This window comes from Protopterus annectens, chromosome 5.part0 (assembly GCF_019279795.1).
Source record: "Protopterus annectens isolate FY-2018-M chromosome 5.part0, PAN1.0, whole genome shotgun sequence".
Lineage (NCBI taxonomy): Eukaryota > Metazoa > Chordata > Ceratodontiformes > Protopteridae > Protopterus > Protopterus annectens.
In genome coordinates, this window is record NC_056735.1 from 1,194,147,412 (window position 1) to 1,194,156,717 (window position 9,306).

The window sequence follows — 9,306 nt, forward strand, 5'->3', positions numbered from 1 at the left end:
TATGAAAGCTGGTCTACTGACATTTCGGTAATGTCAATTAGACCCATTCTTACACGTTTTTCTACCTCTAATTTCTCTGTCCCCAGTACTAACTTACCCTAACCTCCCTTCCTCTACACATACTCCCCGAGGTTACACTCGCACCTCTTCCACAACTATTCCTAGTATCCCCTCTATCCCAACCTAGCCTTCTTTACTCTTACTATTCAATGCCTTCAGCAGTATAATCTGTTAGCATATTTCATGCCCTCTAGAGTACTAATAATCATTATGATAATTATCTATTATGCAAATACTGCTACATCTTCCTATTATCAAGCTTTCCATATAATGTATGCTTGAACATTGATTTTATTATGTCTGTTGAGTTTTACTCTGACAAACTAATTTGTTGTTTTCATATTTGTGCTTAAATGTTATGACTTTATGTCTAATTTTTCATTCTGTTAACCATGTGTATCTGCGGCTTTTCTCCCCGGGCCTCCACTGAAAATGGGTACCTCATGACCCAGTAAGACTTTCCTGGTAAACAAATGCCAAATAAATGAGCATTCCATGTTGGCCTAGGTACAAAATAAATAATAATACAGTAGACTCCCTCTTATCCGGTCTCACTGGGACAGGACCTTAGGCTGGATAAACTAATGGCATCAGAAAAAGGCATACAAAATAATATTTATAGGTTACAAATCAGCTAGAATAACAGGATTTGTGTTAATATTCATTAGAAAAATGCATGCCAAGTATAAAACTCAAATGTCTGTAATTATTTAGCCCAGAGTAGGAGAAGTATTGTTCTTCTATGTTGTATTTTGCTAGGACTACAGCAGAAATTTGATGTCTGTTTAGAGACAGGCTGGATAAGAGGGAGTCTACAATAATAATAATAATAATAATAATAATAATAATAATAATAACAACAACAACAATAATAAACTTCACATGTGAGAACTGAAAAAAAGTGTAAGAGATCCTCCAAAATGAACATTACAAAGATGAGAAGAAAAAAACAAAAGTGAGGAAAAGAAATATATCTGAAAGGTTTCCTTTTGGACAAATACTAAATTTTTGCAAAATATTAGAGCAGTAGGCTGGAACCATCTTTCTTGTTAAACATGAGGGAGGAGAATGAAAATATGGAAAACTTTAGGCCAGAAGTGCATTAAGGAACAGGAGATGATGGTTACAGGACAGGAAAGTTTTACTTGCTGCTTGATTGTAAGAAATCTTGCTGTCATGAAGGATGGACATGCTTCTTTTCAGACTCTTTTACTGCAAATCACTCACTGAAAATCTTGCAAGAACAATGCTACCTTATTTTGTGGCAGCAGACAGTAATCAGTAGCTTTTAAGGCTGTTTAACAAAGGTTAAGACCACTCTGATCCTTCTCCAGACGGCTACATAAATAACTACATTAACTGTCATCTTGCACGAATAAGCACTGAATAAACTATTACTGCAAATTATGAAACTGTAGATGTCAGTCAGTGCTTATTACTATTCAGAACCAAATGCTGCCCGAACATGCATCAGCCAACAAGAGTTTGTAATTGGATTCAAAATGCCAAAGTTCATTAAATCCAACATTTTAAGAAATGCTCACTCAAACCAAATTCTGGATTTTTTTCCTGCAGCTTAAAATACAATAATGAAAACAGAAGCATTAGTCATATTATTAACTTTGGTTACTTTACTCCAATACTATAACTCATCTCCAATTAAATTTAAGTTAAACACACAAATTTAGCAAAATGTAAATCATGGTGACAAGTTATAGCACCACAAAACAAATGCAAAAATAAATATTTTGCACCAAAATTTGCATAAAATCTGATAAAACGTTACCGTTTCTTCCCAGAAAAGTCCAAAGACGGACAGAGTACTGGGAAAACACTGGACTTTCATGGAATTTGTCAAAGGCCACAGCAATCAATCATTATAACTTGAATTTCTTCATATATTTACTACTTGTAATATTGCTGTTCGTTTGTTTATTAAGTACCTAAAATCTATTTTTAACCCATTTGTTGACTGCATAAACGCAATAGACACAACTGTCCCTTTTCAGGGGCAGCCCACAAGCACAGTCTGGAAAAGTGACTTGCTCAGAGTAACAAAGTAGGCAAATGAAGTTGTCGAGAATCAAACCCTGTATTCCCAGTACAGGAAGCAGCTCAATAATAGTTCACAGCTTTAGTCCTCTGTCAGACATTTTAATTCACACATTTCATCTCATAAAACTGGAATTTAATTTTAATAGACATAATAGACCATTTCTTACGCCTTCAACTAGAACTAGGATTGCTCACTCCCATCTTATTTCTACTCTTCTTTATGCTTCTCCCATCTTTACCAACCTCAAGAAAACCAACCTTACCAAATTGGCAACCTGCTACAATAACATTGCCCGCTTCGCTACAGGTAACCCCTACAGAACCCATCACTGTCTTAACTTGAAACCACTAGGCTGGCTAGAGTTTCAGAACTATCTTGCAATCCAACAACTCACTATTGCCCATAAAATACTGTACCAACCAAAGAACACCCCTATACTCTCAAAACTCATAATCCCCTATAACAATCTTAACTCTCTCCGCTCTTCTAGTAAACTCTTGACTAGTTCTATAAAATCAAATAACACTGCTGGTGACTCCTTTACCAATTCGGTAGGTACAAAATGGAATTTATTACCTAGCAACATAACAAAGATTACATCATTGCCTCTTTTCAAACAAAACATTAAACTGCACTTCCAAAATCACTGGCTTTGTTCCTGTAGTAAACCTGATTAACTTTCCACTACTTCTATTCAACTTTAAAACTACCTCCTACTTCTTGCTGACTCTATCCTCCACTTGGCTTTCTTCTTCTACTCCCACTTGTCTTCCTAATACTTCTTTGCTTGTTGACTGTCTTACTTGCTCTCTTTTCCATAACTAATCCCTTCTAACTTCCCTCATTCTTGGCTCTCTTTTCTCTTACCTCCTATCCTGTATCTATCATACAAAGTATTTTTTATCTTTGTATAATGTTTTTTGGACTGTAACTGTGTGTGGTAGTAATTAATTAATTTTGTACCTTTATCATACAAAGTATTTTTTATCTTTGTATAAGGTTTTTTGGACTGCAACTGTGTGTGGTAGTAATTAATTCATTTAGTAATAATATTAAATTGTAGAGTTGTTAGTTTTTGTCTTTTACTAACTTTCTAACAAACACTATGATGTTTTTCTTTATGTATTCTCTGTGGAGCTTTTCTCCCCGGGCCTCTACTGAAAATGGAAATATCTCCAGCTAGACTAGCCCGGTCAACAAATGTAAAATAAAATAAAATAAAGTCAGTGTCCCGGACAACAGTTAAGCTCAAAAATACCATTAAAAGTTTAAAGTACAATCTGTAGCTAAATTTGCTGCATCTCACACCAGACCTACCCCCTTGTATCCTGCATATCTACCTGAAAAAGTAACACAGCTATAACAGCTACGGGCCATGTATAAAGAGGACAAACAAAGACGACATATACAGAACATCAAAACTGTGACACTTTGCTCTTAATCAATAGTAAAACAAAAAGGTGCAACACAAACAACAAAATTTAGTTAATTTTCATTGTCATGAATCATAGAGAGTAAGCAAACAAAGATCTGTTAAAAGCTGGAATCTTTCTGTAGACATGAACTCCCCTACACCAGTCCCAACTCAACTATCAGTTTTCCTTGGTATCTTACCTGATGCATTAAACTGCACAGCATTGCTTCTCATAAGTAGTCTAAATTCTTGTTTGTTCTCAGAAACAGAAGCATGATGCAACCTTCTCAAAGGATGCTGTTGTTGGCAAGGGGCAAGGAATGACCCTTGTTCCTTGCAGGAAAATAGCCACATCACTCCTGGTAAAGTGAGGACCATCAGAGGACAGCTGAGGTCTGCCACATAATTTAACGAGTAATATTAACAAGCAGCACCATCAATTCTAATGCTGGCATTTGTCTACATCTATTAATAACAACTTTATTTCACTTTGGAAAGAAGCATCTCTTCTTGTTCCTAAATATAAGTAGAGAAAAAGTATACAAGATAAATTCTGTCTACTGAAAGATATAGCAAACAATTGTATTTCAGGTATGTCACCCTCATATGCAGGAACAAAAGGCTTACCTCCACAAGTTTCATGACAGGCACTGGGTTAAAGAAATGAAGACCACCAAACCGGTCTTGTCTAGTAGTTGAATTGGCTATTTCTGTAATTGACAGAGAGGATGTGTTGCTTGCAAATATTGTTTGCCTAGCGAAAAGGAAAAAAATGACAAGAGTCATTTCTGCTTCATAGATCTTACAAGAAACAATTATTCAGCACACAAATGTCTAATAAACCTGCTATAGCATTTTCTGCATTTAGATGGCTTCAAGTTCACTCAAGCCAATCCTACTTATAAAGGAATAAAACCTGCCTTCCAAAAATAAATGGTGGGATCACCCTCATAGTGATGCCTTCTCTTTGGGAACTTCAACAAGGTACATTGGATGATGGAGTTTTGAGGACGATTTCACCAAGTACCGATTGCACAAGGTGACCCCCACAATTAAGATACCCATGCTAGGAAGTAGCACAGTTCACACGGTCCTGTTATCTGTAACGGTCATGTATCTTTTAAAATAGGAATGCTAATACAGGTTAAGGGACATGGATTTTCCAGAAGCCAGTCGTGCAGACATGGAAGGTTAACAGAATTCTGCTCCCACTACCATAACTACACATTTCTGGAAAGACATCACTGTGCAAAAGCAAAGGCCAGAAGTAGCATTCACTTCCAAAGTATTGGTCTCCCAAACCAAACCTGACAATACATCAACCAAAATCATGACTTAAATGCAAAAGAAACAATTTGCTGTAATCCTGCTCAATCACCTCAAATAATCATAACCCCAAAGAAAAAAAAAACTTTTGAAAAGTTAGACTGCTGAATCCTACACTAAGGCACCGTACGAGCACATCCATTTGTGCATGAATCGTACCATCCCAAACAGAACCAAGACTCTCTCCTCCAAAAAAAGGAAGCCAACCAAGACACTCTCCTCCAAAAAAGGAAGCCAATCTGGCGGTCCCCTGCTATAAACAAACTTTACAACAAAAGGAAGAAACTGTTGCAGAAAAGGAGAAAATACCAGGATGCAAAAAACTCCCTTACAAGCCTCAGTAAGAAGCTGAGATCCCTCATAAAATCCTCCAAAGCTAGTTACGAAAATAAAATTGCCAAAGATTCCAAAGACAACCACAAGGCATTTTATAGCTATGTCAAGAATCTAAATGGCAATGCTCAGATCTGCTCTGAGGTACAACAGAATGGCATTAAATATACTGATCCCAAGCACATTGCCGATACCCTGGCAGATCGATTCAGTGCCAACTTCACCCCCCACCCCTAAAGGATCCATCTCAGTACCAAAAGATTGCCAAATTCTGGTAATAACGGCCACACAGGTAAAACTCGCACTCTCCAAAGCTAAGGATACAGCATCCATGGGACCAGATGACATCCTGGGCTTTGTACTACATGAACTGCAAAATTAATTGGCACCTCACCTAACGGTCATGTTTAATCACAGCCTCACCTCAGGCTTCGTGCCCACTGAGTGGCGCACAGCTACAGTTATTCAACTCCACAAAGGGGGATCCACCTTGGATCCTGGGAACTACCGCCCCATCAGTTCGACAAGCCTGATCTGCAAGGCCATGGAACGTTTTATCATGGAACTTATAAACAAAGACAATGGCAACCTTCAAACACTGGACCCCATCTAGTTTGGGTTTGTGAAGGGCCGATCCTGTCTCCTGAACCTGACTGACTTCTTCAAATCAGTCTTCAGAGCTGTGGACGAGGGTAAGGCGGTCCACACAGTATCTGGACCTCTCCAAGGCACTCTGGAATCAGATAAACTTATTAAGCTGGGCATTAATCCGCTGCCAATGGCTTACTGAGAGAACCCACACTGTAAAAGTATCGGACTCCAAATCCAGCTCCAGACAAGTGGAGTACCTCAGTGATCAGTCTTGGGACCACTCTTGTTTGGCATCTACTTCTCTGAAATACAGGCCAACACTAAGGGACTCTGGCTAACAAAGTTCGCAGATGACTGCAAACTGGGAGGCATTACTGAATCCCCAAATGATGTGGATATTCTACAAAAGGGCCTTAAAGAAACAGATGGTTGCTGCCAGAGCCATGGGCTCAAGCTCAATGCCAAGAAATGTATAGTTATCCCCTTTGGGAAAAAAACATGCACCCGTGATTTACCACATAGGTGTCAGTACGCTGAACACCAAAAGTTTGATGAGACTTAGGGACAGAGGTGGACAGTGGTCTCACCTTCAATAACCACATCGCCACAACAGTCAGGAAATCCTTCTATGTGGCACACCTCATCACTAAGGGCTTTGCATCCAGAAGAAAGGAGGTCATTGTCCCACTGTACTCATCCCTCATTGGACCTATTATGGAACACAACGCCCCCTTTGGTATATACTTCTCAAAGCATCTGCAACAACTGGAAAGGCCACAGAAATACCGCACTAAAAAAAAAATCACAGGCCTAAAGCAGATGCCTTATATGCTGACCATCTAAAAAACTCCAGCTATACTCTGTCTCATATCATCTACTCGGAGGCGATCTCTGCTTAACATACAAGGCCATGTCAAACCCACAGCTGTTGGACATGCTAGACTCTAAATAAATCCTAATCCCTCAGAGCCACATGCTCCAGGGATCTAAACCTGGTCATCACAATGAACAAAACATGTCGGAGGGATAGGTACCTGACCCAGAGACTCCCCAGACTCTGGAACAGACTGCCCATACATGTCAAGCAGAGAGCCTCTTTGGCCCTCTTCAAAAGGAACTTTGACGATTGGATGGGAGGTAGGAAATTCACCCCAGGGATCACGTCAAGCAGCCTGCTAGATAGGGGTCCAGGGAAGTAAATATAGTGGGAAGAAACAGCCAGGGGAATTGTTATGACTAGGCTTGTATAGGCCCTAGGGCTAACAGCCTAGTACCAACCTATGAAACTTTTAATCAACAGCACAGGCATTATTATGCTAGTCAAAGTAAAAACATAATCATATACAAAATTTGGTACTTGCGTATTATCGCAACCACATTTCTAACCCCGTATAATTAAAAACATTGTCAGTCGCCTAAAACCTTTGCTGACTTTTACATGCAGTAAGCCTGAATTCCGCAGCAGAATACTGTTAGAGACATTAAATTTCTGAGAAATAAAGTTGTGCCTGTCCTTCTGGGGCTGAAAACACTTACTAACTTACATCGTTTACTCGCAGACAAGATCCGAGCGAGTGAGTGTTGCTATATTAGCAACAATTCTGGAGTCATTTCTGCTCCGCAATTTGACGTGCACTAAGTGCAAGAAAACATCTATGAAGTAGCTTGACTTTCAAGCAAAACAGAGTCATGCCATATGTAGTGAGTACAGACATCAGATTGTCCGAAGAAAATTAGCATTTCTTGGACTTAATGGATGCAACCGACATGTAATTGAAGGCTCCATAATCAGAAGTCTTTCTCAAGGGTTGATTTAGGAAGCTCGTTTTAAAAGTAGTACAACCAAGTTAAACACTTAGAGGATCGCAGTTTCCCTACTTTTCTGGGCAGAGTGGCACAAAGAATGGTTGTAGGCTGCATGTTTTAAACAATGCGCTTGATGACAGTTGTCCGTTTGCAGGTGGTTGACAACCTCCTGCTTGCGCTTCTTATTCTGATCCCTCTTTTCCAAGCAATGTGAAAGAGTACTACGTGGACGTTTACCCACTCATTTGTACTTGTACAGAAATATATATTACTTATGATTGTATATAATTATGTAGTCGTGTCGCAAAAACATTACTAACTACAGGAGGTTAAAAATGTGATAGTGATAATACGTAAGTACCCAAAATAACTTATCAAGAAAAAAAAAAATCAAACCAGTAGAATACACCATTCAAACACCGATACAAAAAGGCAGAGGGAATAGTTTTTTTTATCTGACATTTGTTGAACATTGTGGCCATTTAAAACTGCATGACCTCAGTCAGCAAAGAGAAAAACAAAAACTGGAGAAAAGGTACAGCTTAAATGAAAAAAAAATGAAATTTTAAGAGTTTAATCTGCAGTTTCATTGAAGAAGATCAATTGTTTCTTTAGCTCTGCACCAAGATCACCTTTTCTTTTGCCACTAAACCGCAAATCTTTCACACTGGCAGGTACCAAGGAATGAGGAGAGAGCAGAGAGACCAAAAAAATGGCAATAACGTCTCCATCTGTTTTACAGTTCCAAGACTGGAACATCTAGAAGTATAATTAGTTCCTGATGCAAGGTCAGCTGATAGCCAGAAAGTAGTCATCTCCTTGGAGAGACAGGGAGGAAAAACTACTAATACATGGGACAAAAAAGAAAATCCAGCAAAATATTCTGTGAATACCATGGCTTTGATATGCATAATGGCAATATAATGGCAAGGAGAAAATGTCTAATTAAACTAATCTATTCTAGGAGGTCTGCAGGATTACAACTGTGAGAAAAATATAGTGCAGGACTGAAAGGAGAGGATAAATAGGTTGATACTTGTCCCATTTCATCGAATTCACCTGCGCAGATGCCATTTTCACTCCTGGCAAAATAAAAACCAAGCTCAAGGCATCTGCTTCTACACTGCTGTAAATTATATCTTGCTTGCTACATATACAAGCAGCTTGAGTACCCTTCTCAAAACTGCACAGCACGGAAATTGCATTTTAAGGATCTTCGACTAGCTTGTTTGCTGGAGGAAACTTCTTTGGTGTCCTACTGTCAAATCCAGAAATCATGTGCTTATTCAGAAAATCAGGGGTTAAAGAAAACAGATTTAAACATTTTACTGATTCTGTTTCACTTGCCTATTAATCACGTTGAAAACACCTCTTTAATAATTTTATAACTAAAGGAATTATGTCCATCAGGGAGGCAAAAAATTATATATACATAACATTTTACAATATATTCTCTCTTACACAAAGCTACACAAGGTATGAAAGAGTCCTTAAGAATGGGGGCTATATTAAAGGATGGGAGACATGCTGTACAGAGAAACCAGATATGAAAAATGTTCATGATACTAACATTCTTGCTGTGTCAGTTAATCTGCTAAGACGGCCCTTCCTTAATGGATTGCTTGGTCATGGTCTTCCCTTTATTCACTATTTCACAAAAGTTTAAATAGTATAAATCTACTTTAAAAACTAATTTATGCATTTCATAACTTTTATAAAA

The 9,306-nt window shown here is 38.4% G+C and overlaps 1 protein-coding gene across 1 annotated transcript in view; it reads right to left on the reverse strand.

Annotated features, from left to right (window-relative positions):
* Positions 1–9,306, reverse strand: part of HADH (hydroxyacyl-CoA dehydrogenase) — a 625,146-nt gene that overhangs the window by 438,614 nt on the left and 177,226 nt on the right. The window contains exon 4 of the mRNA XM_044071062.1: positions 4,158–4,284. Within this exon, the coding sequence (XP_043926997.1) occupies positions 4,158–4,284 (127 nt within the window). The remainder of the gene's footprint in view (positions 1–4,157; positions 4,285–9,306) is intronic.